This window comes from Ammospiza caudacuta, chromosome 3 (assembly GCF_027887145.1).
Source record: "Ammospiza caudacuta isolate bAmmCau1 chromosome 3, bAmmCau1.pri, whole genome shotgun sequence".
In the NCBI taxonomy this organism is placed as follows: Eukaryota; Metazoa; Chordata; class Aves; order Passeriformes; family Passerellidae; genus Ammospiza; species Ammospiza caudacuta.
Window position 1 is genome coordinate 43,010,985 of NC_080595.1, and position 18,719 is coordinate 43,029,703.

At 40.0% G+C, this 18,719-nt stretch overlaps 1 protein-coding gene across 2 annotated transcripts in view; it reads right to left on the reverse strand.

The window, feature by feature from the left end:
• RPS6KA2 (ribosomal protein S6 kinase A2) overlaps positions 1 to 18,719 on the reverse strand; it is a 278,084-nt gene that overhangs the window by 78,167 nt on the left and 181,198 nt on the right. For both annotated transcript variants that reach the window (XM_058801242.1, XM_058801241.1), the window contains 2 exons: positions 15,014 to 15,130; positions 11,091 to 11,172 (listed from right to left, as the gene is read on the reverse strand). In XM_058801242.1, the coding sequence (XP_058657225.1) occupies positions 11,091 to 11,172; positions 15,014 to 15,130 (199 nt within the window). The remainder of the gene's footprint in view (positions 1 to 11,090; positions 11,173 to 15,013; positions 15,131 to 18,719) is intronic.

Sequence of the window (18,719 nt, forward strand, 5' to 3'; positions counted from 1 at the left end):
GTAATCTACTGCTGCTGAGAAAATGTCAGTTAAATTAATGTGCCATGGAAACCTTTTGAGTGTGTCAATTATTATTGCATGGAGACAGAAAATGCTATAGAGAAAATAGAAAGGAGAGGCTGTCATTGATGCTGATTGCTGGTCTCTCCTCAATCATCAAAACCTTCATTTTGGAGCAAACGCCACCGCCACGCGGAAGCTGAAACGGACATGTGTGACCTACATGGAGAATGTGAAAACAGAGAATAATTGTGCTTCTGTAGAAACAAATCCCAGCTGGTAATCTCCCACACTGTGCCATCTAACTTTCATGGAGAGCCAGCCAAGTGCTAGCACACCTCCAGGAGCAGCTGTGAACAGAATGCCTGCCCAGCTGTTTGGTGAAGGTTTACAAGGGATCCAACTGCAGTGCTGTGAGGAAAACCATCACCAGTGCAACTGACCCCTCCTCTGCTGTCACTCTGACTTCATATGGCATCAAGTGACAGCGCTGACCTCAATGTTAATCTCTCCTCATGCTTGAAAGGAAATAAGGTTTTTCTGCTGTGTTATGGGAACCAATAAAAGCAGTTGGATGCAACTCCCAGATGATGCTTACGAATTTCGTTTCCAACCAACTACAAATGCACTGCAGTTGCAGGCAGCTGAACTTGGTTAAATAGCAATTATCCTGGCTGTTACAAATGGTGCAACTTATTAAATGAAAGAACAAACAAATGCTTGTCATATAGATAATGGATTTGTACCACAGCCAAAGACTTGCAGAGTCCATCAGGGAGGTTAAAAATCGCAGGGATATTTAGCTATTGTATTTTCAGTTTAGCTTTCCACTACAGCTGTAAATTTATTCAAAAGCAGAGTTGATTCATAGTTCTGATTATTTCAAATAATCAATGCATTATACACAAGACACATTTCCTAACACTTCCTTTGTTTGGAATCTTTAGCCATTAAATTCCATAACGCAATAGATGGCACTTCAGTGAGGAGGGGTGTAAATAACATCTCCATTAATATCCAACTATTGCTATATCCAACTATTGCTTCTCCAAAGAGCAGCGAGCACTGTGAAGAGCAGGCTGGCGTAACTGGGTTAGCATTCCAGCCATGGAGATGGAGCAGAGGAGCAGCAGTAAGGGTAGCTGGGTGGTGCTCATGAAGCAGGCTGGCAGCAGAAATGTGAGCACAGCCGAAGTCTTGTAATTCCTAAACTGAGGTACCAGCTCCCATGCTAGACACAGCCTGCCATGAAAGAACAGACTACATGACATAATTCAAAGGAGATGAAGACTAAGAGCATCTCAGTCTGTATTTGCCAAAAGAGCAATTTTTCTCTTCCTGTAATTCACAGCCTTGTGGTACCAACAGCAAGCTCTTGGACGTCAGGCAGGATTAAAAGACTTCCAGAGGTTCACTGATGTGCTGCACAGCTGACATGATGGGTTGCCAGCAATAGCTTCTCTTTTTTGGCAGTGGGTCTCTTAAAATTAGAAGCATTGCAAGCAAGCACATAGCTTACAAAGCTCCTTTAAGACAGTGCAAGACAAATAAGATGCAAAAAATTTCAAGCCTCAAGACAAGACAAAAGAAAACCAGAAAAGTAGACTTTCATATGATTTCCATTTGGCTTACAGAACACCAGCTAGAAAGACAGAAGAAAAAGGGCAGCAGGGAAGGTAAAACAGCGACCAGTGTTTTGTTGTCACTGGTAAAGCCCAGCTGGCCTGGGAATACCTTGTCCACTCATAATGTGCTTCATTCTTAAACTAAACACATGGAAGAAGGAGTCAGCTGCAGGCAACCATCCTCCAGAAATCCTCACAGCACCATGGACTCACAGAATATGCTGAGAGTCAGAAGGAACCCATCAGGGTACAAGACCAACTCCTGGCCTTGCACAGGACACCCCAAGAACCACACAATTTTACAAGTCCATCCACCCAAGGGCTTCTTCTAGGAACTTTCTCTGAATGGGACCCCTCAGAGGAACAAACATCTCAACAATCTGACCACTCTGCTGTCTTTGCAGCAAGACATTTCTATCAGTTTAATTACACCCCCTAAATTTTCAATAGTCTTTGTGGCAGAGTAGGAGTATCTCTGCTCTGAAATAACAAAGCACTCACAGAGGACCTGAAAGGTAGGACATGCAGCCAGAGCAGATAATGTCACCACTGACTTACCTAGCATATAACTAAATCTTCTAAAATGAGGATCTAGGAAAAATGAACACTAAGAAAGGAAAATAAAAGATTCTCAGCCTACAGAAGATGGAAACTTCAAGACGCAGAAGAAAACTGCAAACAGGAAACTGTTCTTGAGAGAGAAGAGATGAATTAACAGCTCCAGCTGTGGCAAGGACAGATGTGTGAGGAAGCATTTTGCAATAATACAGTGCTAGAGACAGTCTTAGAATGCGTTAGGCAAACATCTGCGAGGAATGACACAAAAGCATCACCCTAGGTCAGGGGTGGGCCATGGACTTCTTCAGGTGCCTTCCAGATGATGCCTCAGTAGCCGTGCGAGGCACAGGGCTCCCTCCCAGAGCGCCACACCAGTGGGGTCACCTGGCACAGATCCAGGCAAGGACACGAGGCCTGCTTCCAAAGGAGAACCACTGAGCCTCTGTGACTGTCCTGAAGGTCATCTAGTCTTCATTCCCAGGTTCTTGGCTCAGGCAGAACACTGTACACAGCAGTGACAGCCTCATTATTTTAGCTGAAGCTTCATGTCAGTCTGCATAGATTTGTTCCAATTAAATTAAGCTGTGTGTTTCTCTCCTCTCTCTGCTCTCCAGCTAGTGTTGATGAAGGGTGTGAGGGCTCACAAAGGCCATTGCACCTCCCACTCCTTTACTGGTAAAAGGATTTTTTTCTACAGATAAAGTGGGATTGCATCACATTTTCAAACAGGATAAACATTTCACTTGTGGCTTCAGAGCAACTGCCTGTGTAGTCTCTATTCCTGAATCCACAGCAAAAGCAATTAACAGCAATCTGCTACTCGACAATAAAAAAAATCAATTGTGATATTTTCTGTAAAACAAGAGCCAATTTGGGAGTAACTGCAAATACCTGTCATTAGATATATAATGCAATCAATATGATAAAAAGAATAATCCAATGGAAGACAAGCCATAGTGAAACTCTTGATCAAGTCTATGATAGAGAGTTTGAAGAATGGGTTTGGGTCTGAAAACCTTTTAACAGTGGTACCTACAGGAGCTGCAGTTTCAAGTTATCTCCATTGCTGCTTATTCACCATGGCAAGTACACAGATCAGTTCAAACTTGAAAGAGGTAGATGGCAAATTGACTGAAAATTATAAGATGATTTGAAAAATTGCTTTCTACCATCAGAAAAGCTGTAAGTATGATGAACTACTCATTCCTGAAAAAAAAAAAACAAAAAACCAGCTGCCATTCCTTTACTGTCCAGGATAGCAAGGGAGCAAATTCAGATGCAACCAGCATGAGCTGCTGCAGGTTCTTCTATTTAAAAATATCATTCTGTATTTCACTGACAGAAGAGTGACTCAACAAACATTTAGAGCAATCTTATATAGTGTGACCACAGGTAAAGAATATATAGTTTCTGCCAAAGAAATCAGCAGGTTTTTTCAGTGCTTTCTTCCTCTGATTTCAGATTTGAATCACCTTTGTCCTCTCTAGAGAATCTTCACAGGAAAACCTGAATAATGCAACACTGAGATACTGTTAAGGCCCATGGAACTGCTCAAGGATTAGAAGTCAAGGGCGTGGGCACCTTAGCCTAGCAAAAAGATGGACAAATTTAAGACAGCTCTGTGCTATACCTTGTGAAAAAAACAACATGGCTGCATTCAATGTCTTCACAGCAAAGTCTGAAACTTTGGCTTAAACCTCTGGGTGCACTAATAAGCACTGTGGTTCCAATCTAGGGAAAATAACAGTGTGCTGGGACCTGAGGTTGCCCCACCTTTTCTGTGGCACTTTGGGGCCATGACTTGAATGGGCACGAGAGGCAGGAGGGCACTGGGTGGGCTCCTGAGTGAGCTCCATCAGGAGGGAATTCTGTCTGTGTGCTCCCAAGCCGCTGTGCTTGGCAAACCACGGCACGGCAAAGGGAGATGACCGGAACAATTCCTTCAAAGGCTCAAACCCAAGCACCAATGCTGTTGGATGCTAGGACACCCACTACACTTCCTGCTGCTGAACTGCTCATGAAGAAAGCTGGAGTTTGCATCTGAGTCCTGTCCTGTGTGCTCTTTGGGGAGAATAAAACAAAGCTGTTTCAGGCAGCAGCATACCAAGTGGCTGAAGCTGCACTCCAAGTGGACACACAACTGTGCATGGAGCTATAATTTGATATTATTGTAACAGCAGAGTTACACTGGAAGAAAAGTCTGGACAGGAAAGGACTGGGCAATATTGCTGCATTTACCTACAGCAGAAATCAGAAGCACAGAAGTGTGTGCTCCTATCTGAATCAGTCTGTTTGATTGACAGGGAGAAAGACAGAGAGTTTGACTTTAATTTTTTACCAATATTTAGGCAAAGACTTGATAATTCTGCCCTGCTTTGGACAACAGGAAGAACCTGCTGTTCAGCAAAGTGAGCAGCAGTTTTAACAGAATCACAGAACCATCCAGGTTGGAAAAGACCTCTGGGATCACAGAGTCCAACCTATGACTGAAGACCCCTATGTCAATTAGACCATGGCATTCAGTGCCACATTCAGCATTTTCCTATGAAGAAATTCTTCCTAGTGTCCAACCTAAACCTCCCCAAGGGCAGATTAAGATCATGTCCTCTCATCCTATCAGCAGCTGCCAGGAAGAAGAGGCCAACCTTTCACTACCTTTAAAGTGGTTGTAGAGAGTGATAAGTTCACCCCCGAACCTCCTTTTCTCCAGGCTAAACATTCCCAGCCCCCTCAGCAGCTTCTCCTACGTCTTGTGCTTCAGACCCTTCACCAGCTTTGCTGTCCCTCTCTGGATCCTATACAGAACTCAAGAGCCAATATTTTCACAAGGAGAAAGTTCAATTTTCTTTGGCAGTTAAGAAAACCCCAAAAGGAACAACAGGTTTTTGTATAAAAACAAATGAGCCAAAATGTCCCCTTGCTACAAAATAGAGAGCATTTTTAACATCCAGTGTTAATTTCTTCAACATAATAACAGTGGGAATTTTTTTGCCTCTTAACAGGATCTTCACAATGCACTTGGCATTATGAAGACACTATAATTTAATCAGGACTTCACACAATGCAAACTCCCACATGGTTTGAATTAAACAGATAATAAAATCTTTAAGTGATGCGTGTTCTGTTTATATTTATAGGCAAAAGTTTTCCCTTCTCATCCAAATCTGAATCCAAACACTGTACAGAGTCATTAAAGAGTACTAAGTATCTAACCCAGAAGCTACAAGCTCAATGAACACTTCAGCAAATGCTATGAAAACAAACTTTCAGCAATGCTTTTTGTGGTTTTTGACCTGTTCCGTCTGCTGTATATTCAGGCTAGGACTCCCTATAATATTTACTGACACACAATGAGCTGCCCAAACACAGTTCATTTTCCTTATAATACAAAAACAGAGGTTATTCTCCACAGCCCATTAGAATCAGCCCTCTCTTCCTTCAGAAAGCAAGCCCTAGCCCAGCTGACTTTTAAGGGGAGGAAGGAATAGGTGGTCTGCAAATAAATTTGCAAAGGCACAGTAAAAACACAGCCCAAAAGTGAGCCCTAAGCACTGGTTGTTGAAGAACTTCTTGGTTTCCTTTTCAAAACTCCCAGAGAAGAAAGAAAGGTCTGCTTCCTCAGATGGCAGCTACTAAATCCAATTTACTCCTAAACTGTGAGGTATGTTGGCCTGTTCCACAGCACTTTTTGACTCCTAGCCCACACAAAAAGATACATACTAGGCTGATCTTTACATTTTAGAGCCACTGGGAAATATACAGAGAAATCAAATATTTTTGTGCTTGTGCACACAGAAGTTGCTATTTCTTTCCAAGACTGAAAAATCAGTGTATGGCTGTTTGTGGAGAGGAAGAGTCTATGTCTCAGCTGGATCTTTAAGGGCACTTACAGGTCCAGCAATGTTTATGTTTTTCCGAGCTCAGAACCCTGACATTTGGAGGGTTACAATTCTCAGACTAAAGAAGCCATGCATAAGCAGCAGCTCCAAGGATGCAGAGCACATAAACTTTCCTCCAAACTTCAGGGCAAGGATATCTCTGCTGCGGGGTCTGGACTGCCCAGGGGACAGGACTTCCCTGAAGAATTTTTCAGAAGCGGGTAATAAGAGGTCCAAGAAGATATAAAAAATATAGCAGAATACTTTAAGAAAAAATAACAAACCAAAATTTAAATGGTGAACCTGGTTAAATACCAGGGCCTCTCACCAAAACACAAGGACTGTACAAAATAGAAAAAGACACCTTGAAAACCTCAGCACAATGGAGCAAGTTTTACCTGAGGTGAAGACTCTTTCTGAGTCCTGCTTTATAGGGTAAAATTGTCTACAGTTTCTCATTTTGTTGACATTTTATTCCTTTCAAACCAGAGGGAAACCACTAGATTCTGTATCTGATGTCTGATCACCACATTTGTTACAGGGAAACTAAGTCACATCCAGAGGAAAACTGAAGAAGCCACTTTGGTTGGCATCCAGCCAGGGAAACCAGCACTACAATTTTACCAGTGGTTCAGACAGAAATCCCACTTTCCCTGGTAACATCTAAGTTAGTTGTTGGATTTTGGGTGCAAGTGATATTTTCGATTCTACATCCCCGAGAACAGCCAAGCTCTTGGAGAGCCACCAAAGCTGCTGTCACAGCTCGCTGCACCTGTAACCACCACACACCAGCAACTCCCTAAGCCTGCTGGCTTAAACTCAGGGGATCATAAGCTGCAAAGCACTTTAGAGGTTTTGACAAAAGAGATTATCATTTCTAAACCCTATAATCACAAAAAGGTAGATTGCATTCTGAGGGTCAAACAGCTTCCAGTGCCAAGACTTACACACACCACTGCCAACCAGATGGGCAGGTGCAAAGTGCATCCTCATGATCCATCACATAACCTTCCCTACATCATCACTGCAATATTTATGAAGTTCATGAGAATTATGTCAGTGAATTATGGCTTCATGCCCCTTTCTCTTAGATTGCACGTCTGCTGCAGGAATGGGTCTTTGATTTTCAAGCTCCCTTACATTCCAGCAGAGCAACCTGCTGGGGATTTATGGGCATTTCATGGGTGTTTAATGAGGCTTACACCGTAACCAATCTAAACAACTCTTCATCATGGAATTCTGAAGCACATTCAGTAAAGCTGATGGAGCCTGAGATACCTCGAGACAAATACTGAATGAATCAGAACAGTCAGCTTGCCCTGTCCCTCTGTTCCAGCTTTGCTGGTGAATACCAGACACACGTATACACAGAATAAACACACCCTGGTTGATTTCCGGTTCCCTCAGATTTACAATGTTATCAGGATGGGCAGTAAAGACTCACTGATAGATCTCTGTAAGCACTGAAACATATAGATCAACTTTATTTTCTGTCAACTTTTAATCTAAAACTCTGATTTTAATGAAAAAGTAGAATGTTGAAAGCAACATTTTAATATGGCATTTTAAGAGTACTATTTAATGACATGAAGGGCAAAAGTCTCACTCCTGGAAGTTTTTTAAATGCCTAAATATCCTTGAGCACCTAGATGTCCCAAAAGGGCTTATACTTGCAAAGGAAGCTATTAAAGTAATGTACTGTAATACACACTATTTGACAGAGAGACAAGTTACAGTTACACATACCTGCAACCTTAAATCTGATGTATTCCATATCTGGCACCTAACACACATAACATCCTAAAACATTTTGAACAAGGTTTTCCTAAAGGTAATAATTAGAATGAAATGTTTATCTAGTTTCTTCAGAAAGCTTTCTGCTTTAAAATCAGATACCCACAAGCTCCTGAAAATGGAAATGAGGCAGAAAGGAAAGAAACTTATGTGTGATGCTCTCATTTAGAACAAAAAGTAACAATGGCTTTTTTTCTTTCAAGGATCCATGCTGTTACAGGTGCTTATTCAGATATATCCTAATTTTAAAATAAACCTTCATTAATTTAAGAATAATTTAATTTTCACAAACATTCGTGTGTACAGCACATGCCTCTGCAAACTTTCACAATCTAAACTGTAATGTTCTGGAGCCTAATTTTCCCTTCACAGCAGGAGTGGTCCTGCTGATTAGCAGATCTTTTTCAAGCTCAAATCTACACATGTGATTGATCTACAAAGTCTCTTTCGTATAAAAAGCCATTTTTGAACTGTAAATGCTTGAAGAATTCTGCTGCTGCTTGCTGTGCCCTTTTATACTAACTTTTGCTGTTGCTGAAGTTGGGCTCATGCTAACAAGGGGCAGGTACCCTGGCAAGGGGCAGGAGGCAACAGGCTCACTGGAGAAAGCACCATTTTGTACTTCTGCTTCTTCCTAAATATTACCAGACACAGTCAGGCGCCCAGGGCAGGAAATCCCCCAACAGGACCTACCAGGGTTGTTCCTCAGAGCAAGTACCATCACTCCTGAAGGTCTCTTACTTATCCAGGTTTTATTTCTGCAGACTAATCCAGGAAAAAAAAAATCAACTTTGCTATCCCATCCTCTTTTATTTTCTTTCTGAATTCTCCATTTACCTGCTTTGCAAATTTATTTCACTACAGAAAATAATTGTTGTTACATTTAGGGCTGTCTGGCCATTGCCAGTGGTATTGGGCATGGAGAGCTCTGAATTTCCTGCTCTGTGTGGTACTTGTGCAGGCTGCAGGTCGGGAAGCAAAATCATTCAGAAATTTGCCTGGTAGTGTGCCTTGTGTCAGTAAATGCTGAATGCAGTGCTAACATAGCTGTAGCTTTGCTCCCACTGCTAGACAGGGTAATAAATACTTCAAATTGGAGTGACTTCCAGCCTTTCTGAGTGTAGGTAGTCAGCAATAACACAGCACTCTCACTTAAAAGATGAAATTAAGCTGTCAGAAATATTATCTCTGTGCCAAAAGTTTACACGGAAGCTTACTGACAGCAATCCTCATTGTTGCTCGTCTCACTCACCCTGTTGCCAATGGGGTTCTGTCTTTATTTTTGCACTTTGAGTTAACTAGCTGTCAGTTTAAACTTATTTGTAGAAACTGGTGCAGGCAAATTAGTTCCTACCCCTGTGCTGGTTTTATCTTGAGATTAATGGGAAATCCAGAGCTAGCAGTCAGAGGGGTAAGTAGTCTGAATGGGAGAGAAATGCAATCCACCAAAATCACAAAGTAGCCTCAATTTTTGGATCTTGTGATCCATACTTGAGAAGACAACGAATAGCCTTTCTGTGCTATAAAGGACCACAGAACTGCAAAGAGGTTCTTGTTCTTGACAGAAGAGAAACTTGATGGAACACATTGGGTACTTTAAAACCTAAATTTTGACATTTCCTGAAATACTGCCACAATAAAGGTCTTTTCTTTTACAGTGGAATCTAGTGTTTTTACATATTTCACCATCCAATATTGAGTAACAATAAAATGTTTGGGGATGCAAAAAAAAAAAATCCATCCCCTGTGCCAAAGCTCTTCCTGCTAAATACTCCTTAGAGTTATACAGAAAAAGAGGGAATACACAGTTTTCCCTTTTGGTAAAAAAACTGTATCGTCAAAAGAAACAGGAGCAAGTTTCAGGTACATCCTGGTGCCTGAGGGGTTACACAGACCTTGCTCAGACACCATCAGAAGATGACATTCCCCAGTGGGGAAGACTCTGACAGCTGAGTTCAGCTGGGTTTGGGCACTCCAGGGTGCTGTTCCTGGTTGAGAAGCCAGAGAATCACTCTGCCATACACGTGATGTGCACAGGCCTGACCTATTCCTTTGCTTGTCTTGTGTCCAGCACTGTTTGTTTATTTACCCTGGGTGGTTCTGCTGGAATAAACATTCCCCTCTGGATCCCAAACAACAAGATAAGCACGCCAGCATTGCTTCAAACTCATGTTTTCCTGAAAAGGCTTTCTGAGGGGAAAGGACTGTCTAAAGGGCTGGTGTGCCCATTCCCCATCTAAACCAGTACCCAGAAGAGGGGCTGGCTCTGCCTGACACCACCTGCAGCAGCTCTAGCTTGCTTAACTGGTGGCTATATTCATATTTTGGTTCCCCAAAGCAAGGCATGCTATAGAAATCTGTATTTTTAAGTGATCAGAACTATCTGGTCACTTAATGATTATTCTTTGCATTAGGACAGGAATTTAGTCACTACACTGCATTGCACAAAACCACACTCTCCAAGACAAAGCAAAATATCTGTTCCAGACAAAATGAATGCTCTCCTATTTACCTGCAAGAAGTGTCAGGCTTTTGAGGGAAAGATCAGAACAGTGCTAGGTCAGGGAAACAAAAAGATGACTGCAACCTCCTTAGTCTGTGCAGGAACAATCATTAAGGACTTCAGCTGAGACTGAACTTACCCTCTTTGCTTTTCAGTCCTGGGCTTGACTACCAATTTCATTTTTTGTCTGTAGCACGCGGTGGCCCCAGAAGAGAAGAACCAGCTTTAAACACGAGTCATTTGGCTCTGGCCTCCTACAGCCCATGAGCTAGGAAACAGCATGATCTAAATGGTCTCAGAATGCCTCCTCACACTTGGGAACATGTTCCCATGGTTTTTCAGGCACACAGAGAGAAGCACCAGCTGGGAAGGCCATTCTGCCCAGTGGGAGCCAGGTTTTACTTTAGCAATATTCTCATTTACTTCAGCAACAGAAAGATAGTGACACTTAAATACAACTGAATATATACCAAATAGAAGTCCTAAAAATAACACCTAGAAAATAAAGCAAGCATGCAGCTGGGAAGCTGCCAAACTGTTTTCCTCCTCTCACATTGTATAGGTAACATATTTTTAAGTTCTTTATAGAATATTCAGGCAGAATTTTGGAGGATGGCAGACACATTTATGCGTTCATATACTGCAAGGCAGTAACAATGTAGAAAATAGCAAGAAAAATAAATTACTATGCAGCATAGAAATAGAGACTGCAGCCACTGTCACAATCCTTACCTTTTAGAGTTGCCTTCTTAAGTACCTTCATGGCATAAAGCTGGCCTGCATCAGAACCTTTTATCTTCCTGACTAGAAATACCTGTAAAAGCAAATGTTTTGTATAGGTGAGTACTGGATTTCTGCTTACAAGACTTACTGCATTCAACAGGAGAACAGATACTATGGTTCAGGAAATCTAATGAAAATTACTAGCTGAAAGCACTTCATATCTATTTCACCTGCAATTGTTTGAGCTAGCTTTGGAAATTTTCAGTTTTTAAGCCTTAACCACTTCACAAAAAAAACCATTTTCAATGTTATTAATTGACCTCATATATTCAGTTAAAGATGGGTGAAAAGTTAGAATCAGTGAGTACATATCTCTTCATATTCTGACCAGCTTTACATGAAAAAAAAGTCTCATTTGTGTCTAGGAATGTGCAGTGTCTTAAAATTATTGCCATCAATTAAATTTAAGAAAGGAATCAATTTGGTGCCATTCATGCCATAAGTCATGAATAACTTGCCTAAGATGCAGCTGAAGAATAAAGTTCATACAGCTGAAAATCTGTTGCTATTACAAAAAAAGACAGTTTTTCCTGTTACAGTCTCCTATGCTTTGTATTCTGACAGTGTGAAATTTTAATTAAAATAAAGTAAAATTTGTAGTTAAACTTGTACTCTTTTTATTGTGCTCCATGCAAATATTTCTTATCTGCCCCTCAGTGCATCTGAGCATTGGAGGGGTAGTGAACAACAGGATCAATGGTTCAGTTTGGTCTGTACAAGACTTTTTAATGATTGGGAAATAAATCAATTGGAAATAAAATAAACAACTCTTTTAGCTGCTTCTCAGGACACACTCTGTTTGCTGAGGTCAGAAGTGTGACCTTAGAAATTCTCAGATCTTCAGAAGTCAGGCAACAGTGTCTCTTATTTTTTTAATTTCAGCACTTGTGTTTCTGGACAGAAGCTGAAGTAAAGCCAAATGTAGAAATAAAAATATAGTCTCACATACATACAATCCCATATACTCATTAATATACAAATTGACAGAGGCCAGGTGAAGTGATCTAACTAATAAGTGCCTATTTGGATTAAAAATTCCAATTATTTTATTAATTGCCTATCCAGGAACCATGAGGCCTTGTTAACTGTCTCCATCTAAAATATAAAAAGCCAAAAAATAAGGAAGGAGTATGTTTCTAGCACAAGTTTTGCACATTGAAAGACTCTTCCTCCAAAAAAACTTCAATCTGTAAACAAATTAGATTTTCTCAAACCCATTTGAGTAAAGATCTGTGAGATGGGAAGGAAAGAACAAAAACAAACCAAAAAAAAGAAGGTAAATTCGAAGGTAAATTCTCATTTCTCTCTGAATCTTTGAACAGCTTCATCAGGACTCCCACATCTGACAGCACCAGAGCTGCAACACTTGTATGACATGATCTGATAGGGTTTTAATCTGGATGCAACGGGCACACCTAAGACTTTCTGAAGTGGTTTTTGTCGTTATTAATGATAAACTAAGCTCAGCTGCTCCAGCACTAACAGGAAGTCAATTCATTCAGAAGTTTACAGAGGAAAGTTGGGATGTTTTTCTGTCCAGGTCAAGTAAAAGATTTAATTTTTGTATTACATTGAAAAGGAGGAGAAAGTCAAAAGCAAGCTTTTCCAGACACTAGATTTTCAGCTGTATTATTATTTAAAAAAAAAAAAAATTATGGGCTCTTTACCCCAAGAAACCAAAAATCCAAACCCTTAAGATAATGGTTTTCAGCAGCACTGCACATAAAACAGCACAGCATAGTGCATCTGCAGAAATATTAGGCTGCAGTTGTAGAAATATCTTGTCTGCCCTATGATCTTGCAGAGCTTGTAATATCCACATTGCTGTAATAAGCAAAATTATCAATTTCCATTACCAGTCACTAGTCAGCTGTTCACTGTAGCATGGGACAGGGCACTTGCCTGCATTCCCTCCAAAAGAGATGAGTCACGAACACTGTGTTCTATTTCAGAGGACATCAAAATAACCACCAAACCAGAAAGGAACAGAACAAATGAAAATGTGTTGTACTGTAAAATGATGTCACCTTTCTGATTATTCTTAAATGTAATGCTACCCATTGTTCTTGAAACCACCAAGTAACCCTGAAGTGCTAAACTGACAGATTATATTAGCAGAACTATACGAGTTTGCCAGAATAGCATGTGCATGTGGCTGAGCACGACTTTCAATATCCTAGTTTGATATGTTTGTAAGGTTAACTTGAACTAGCAGAAGTCCCTTGGCTGTGCAATTGGTGCATCACCCAAAGCCTGATAAAAAGCTAAGCAAGTGCTCTGCGTCTCCAGAGTGTTGGGGGCACTCCCTCTGACACCAAGACATCTTCTCTAATTTAGTTCTTGAGTGAATAACTTGAAAACTTAATGGTTTGCATCCTCAGAGACACAGATTTGAACCATTAGCTCAAATACCAAGGTGATGAAAGTGTAGGTGGTTGGGGACTGCATAAGAAACACAGAGTAAGCCTCTCTTCCCCACGTCTTTGCTGCTCCAGGGAGTTTACCATGTTTCTCACATAAGGTATGGAAAGTGATTTGTAATTACATGCAGCTCCAGACAGGTACATTGTCCACACTCCCACTGAAGAAATCAGATTTCCTTTTGGGAAGTGGTTGCACAGACCAGGCATTTTGCTTATAAAATGCCTAAGGCTAGAAGGCCAACTCGAGCAGTACTGAAAATACATCAATACAATCTAAGATAACCAGCAAACCATTCCTAAAATCTTTACTGTCTATGTATGAAAACCAACTATTCTGACTCTGTTACTTTTATCAAAGATGTTTCTTTCTGTTGTTCTTCACCTTCTTACACTGAGTCCCATAGTAAACCTAATTTTGATCGGTTTGCTTTTTTGTATTAATTTAATATTTAAAACTTAAATATACTGTCCTCTGAAGAAATTATTGAGCCCAAGACTTGGTATTGAATGTTAACTTTCTATATATCTCTCATCTCAGGGAACTTCTAATAGGTTTAATTATCAATTTAATTCTAGAATAACCAGGAAGTTGATAAACACTCTTAATATAGCTTCCTTTAGGAATAAAAATAAAGGTTCTGATTAGAAAATATGTCCTTAAAACTCTACAGAATAATATAAGGACTTTGATGCCTAGTTTCAGCTAGGTTCACTCTTCCAAAGGTTTCAATGCCTTATTTAAAGACATTAGAAAGACTTTAAGGCTGAATTGACTTTTCCTCCTTTCTCACCATCTTTCCTTCTGGTTCTCATTTCAACCAACATGCCCTGCTGAAGAACTGTCTTTGGAATTAAGAAAATCCTTATTATTAAGATATGTGGCAAATGTTACTTCTCCACAAATTAGCTTGCGGTTACCCCATACAGGCAGGGTTTTCCCCCATGCTCTTGCTATGATTACTGTATTCTGCACTGGGCTTTGTCTCCAGGAGTTTACAAAGCCTCTGAGTGTGAACTTAACAGAAATCTGGGACTTGGAAATGTCCTTGAGGGTGCCCTCAGTGGGAACTGTGCAGCTAACTTAAATAAGTCTTTGAAGGTTCCTATTTACACCCTCCAACCAAGCAGCAGTGGCACACTCACCTCCCTGGTGGATAGATAATCCATAAATATAGTTTATCACTGTGTGTAAACAGTGATGCTTGACTAACAATCATTGTGCTCATTGGTCCAGGTCCAGAGCCATAGCTGCTGTTTTCTAAACTGGTTCATTTGCAGAAACCCAGCTAAAAGACTGAAGCATGACTAAAATGAAGAGAGAACGGCTTTCCTTATCTGCCTTTACAATATAATTTATATATGGACAATGTCAGCAATGTAAATGAACTCAGAGAAAGGACACAACATTTTCAGTGCTGCCTTGGGTGATTAGATGACAATAAAAATTACCTTTCCGTATGAGCCTTGTCCTAATACTTTCAGCAGTTCAAACTGAGAAGGATCTGCTTTTTCAAAACCTTCCTTGACATGATGACTGATGTCTATTTCCTTCACAATACCTTCTTCCTGCAAAGGAAAAATAAACAAAAAAACAAAACCCCCAAATCAGAGCCATTATCTTAAGGAAACATATTGTTTAATAAAATCTTGTCTTCTGTAATGCTACAGTCATGTAGCACATTTTGAAAATAGAAACAAATGCTGGTCTAAATATTCCACGTGCCTTTTACCAGCTGGGGAGAGTAATTGTCAGGACATCCAGACCCGGCAATTCTGTTTATTAAGCCTCAAGATATGACTAGATAACGACAGATTACACAAGTTGAAGCCAAAAATACACTGCAGAGCTTGGTGTGCCCATCAGAGACCTTGATAGCAGAGTGGCATGTACTCAAATCTGCATGGGAGAGGCTCCATCACACTTCTCTCTACATACTTTCTCAGCTTCCCCTCAAATCATCATTTAAGTCAATCTTAAAAAGCTTCCTTAGTCTTAAGCAGTAATTCTTCTAATGAGCAGGCAACAAGGAAAGACACTGTACATTGCTAAAAGAGCCCTTTCCTAACTACCTCAGAAATTGGAAAGTTACTGCTGGTAACCATTTAAACAGAAAACAAATTAACGATTAGATGTAAAATGAAGTGGTGGTGGGAGAGGACTGACACACACTTTGTTGCTTGCAAGAATTAGTTTTTTATGCTTTGGGTCTGTCCAGGTCATTTTGTGAAAATCTTTCCTCTGTCAATAGCTGCACATTCCTCAAAGACATCAGCAGAACTAGGACTTCCATCCTGCAAGCTGTGACATATGGCATTAGTTTCAGGCTTTTGTTCCACGTTATTTTGCCATGTTCCTCTAAAAACAGAGCAACTGGGTCACGTGAGACCCAGAGGGACTGAAAAGAGTTTGCAGCAACCCAGAAAGTCACTGAGCTGAAAAGAAACCTGGAAGAAAGAACCTGCTCCTCAAGGACACAAAGATAAGGAAAGATAATACTTACACACCTTTATATTTCTGTAGTGTTTTGTACACCTACATTTGAGCTTTTTGGTTTGTTGATTTGTTTTCCCCAAACTACCTGTTCTAACTTCTCCACAACAAAAATATAGATTTTCAGTAGAAACCTTTTTTTTTATCATCTCCCAGTTTGAAGGGACTTACTCATTTAGGATTAAGCTTGACTATTTCTCCATCCAGCAAAAAAAAATTGCAATCTCACAAACATTTTTATGTGGACTTTTCCTGCAATTTTCCTTTTTCCCCCTAAAAATCCTTATAAGACTTAAAAATATAACATTTATTTCCCACTCTTAAAACTTAATGTTGAGAAAAATAGAAATAATATCCTGAAAATAAAAATGCATAAAACCCCCAAAACATTTGGCCAAAACACATTCTGTGCCAAATAAGAATAATTTTGATTTTCTTCTCCAGAAAAATTGCTATCACTTTCTACTAGCTGTCATTTGTCAGATACATGGTTTGCATTACCCAGATTGCTTTCTATATTGTAGTTTCAACCCTCCTCTTCCCTACCCTGCCTCTTAACTCTTACATACTTTGGAACAGTGGACCATATCCTCTCCTTGGTTTGGAAAGCTTCCTGTAGTTCATTCATGCTACCACAATCATGGAAAATAATCATCATCTCAGAGCAACTCCTTTTTCTGATTCTAATTCCTATAGTTAAAGGTTTGCCTGAAAGGAAATGTGTGAAACCAACGAACAGTTTTCACAGACAGATTTAAAGGATTTCCAAGTACAGAACTGCCAAGATCCCTCTGTGCATTTTTTTTTTTACTTTAATTGCTGTGTGAGATAGCATAACTTTCTGATATTAAATATATAATATTTTTCAATTATTTTGTACTCCAGCGTGAACCATGAAGTCACTTTCAACTACATTTGCAATTTAAATGATGAGTGAGTTTCAATTCACTCATTCATACTACTCATCAAAGACCTACAACCCCAAGCATATTTCTCATTCTATTACTAAATTTAATATAACCTCTTTAGGTTCATGAAACATGTTCAGTTACAGGAATATATTGAAAGTATTACAATGATGAAAAATCAGCTTGCTGGGACAATGCCTAAAAATTTCTTGCACTCCTGTAGAATAGCATAAATAAATTTATAATATGCAATAAAAACAGTACTTTAATTATATGCATCTTTAATTAAAAGCTCAGGGCAAAAAAAAAAAAAAAGAGTATTTACAAGAAATGGAACCAAATACAAGGCCTAGCAATATTTATCAGAGAAGCACAGATTTTAAAGACAGAAGAAAAATGCTAGATTTTGTGATGATTTTTTTGTGATTATCAAAATATAAAAACATTGGTTGGAAGAGGCTTCTAGGGGTCATCTAGTTCAACAGTCCTGCCCAAAATATCGCTGACACTTGATCAGACCAACCAGCTGGTTTCCGTCCACTGTGGTTTTCAGTGTTTCAAACACTGAAGCTTGAGCCACTTCCTACAAAAGATTATTCTCTTTCAATTTGCCCACAGTCCAGTTGAGTTGGCTGTTCCACGCGCCCTTAGGAGGAAGCAGGATATTTTTCTAGGAAGGTAGGATTTCCTGTGGATTTCCTGTGGTTGCCTTGCTAGAAAGGGGCAGCAAGGCAGCACTGAAGAAAAGGCATGCCAGACAGCTGGTTTTTCACCCATCATCACCACAGTGGTGTCACTTGTGAGCTGTCCAAGAGGTAGATAATATTTTAGCTGGTATGGCAAATCCACTTCCCCCTGGAGCAGAAAGCCAAACTGGCAGTGCTTGAGAGTGAAGACAGACACAGATCCTTAAAGGAAATACATGCTGGCGTGTTTGCACAAATGCACCCATTTGCCTTGAATGTATTTCTATAATCTTATTAATTATTGGCTGCATAAATCACAGAATAACTTCTATTTGTTTGTTTTACCTTTCCAGCTGAAAAACTCAGCACGAACCAAGCAGTCTTATAATCTTTATTTGCATTCTTACTTACATGGGATTTTCTCATTTGAAGTCTTCCTGTATTATGCTAATATGGAATCTGGCATAATTTTTCTCAGGTATTGATGATCAGAGTGAAAGCCAAACTGTCAAAGCACAATTATATTTGGGCAGGTCTCCCAACTATTTTGGTCTGGGTTGCATGCTAGAAACTTCTCTAATACTTCTCTAGATTTATTTCTCACTATTCCAGCAAGTGCACCATATCTGCATCAGAAATTTGCATACCAACCATAAAACTGAGACAAGAGACTCAATACAGACAAAGTCTGCACGCTGAAGAAGCTGTTTTGATGGAAAAGATTTCACTCTGGAAAAAAACAACCATCCAGCCTCAAAACTGGTTTTGATCAGTGAAGTCAGGGGAATCAAAAGGGAATGTTCCACAGTCTGGTCTTGCAACAGCTGTGCACACCAGCCCAGGCTCCTGCTCCCTGCTGACTTGTCCCATGCTGCATTAGCAGGAATGCTTGACTTGATGAAGCTCCATCTTTTGTAAACTTCTCTAAATATTTATGTTCGCACAAAAACATCATCCTATGACAAAAGTGAGATGGGTGTTCTTGGTGACTTGAAGAAAGCACATGGTCAGGCAGGACAGACTAGAGAAGGGAGGGCAATAAATTGGAAAGATAAAAGAGAAATAGAGAG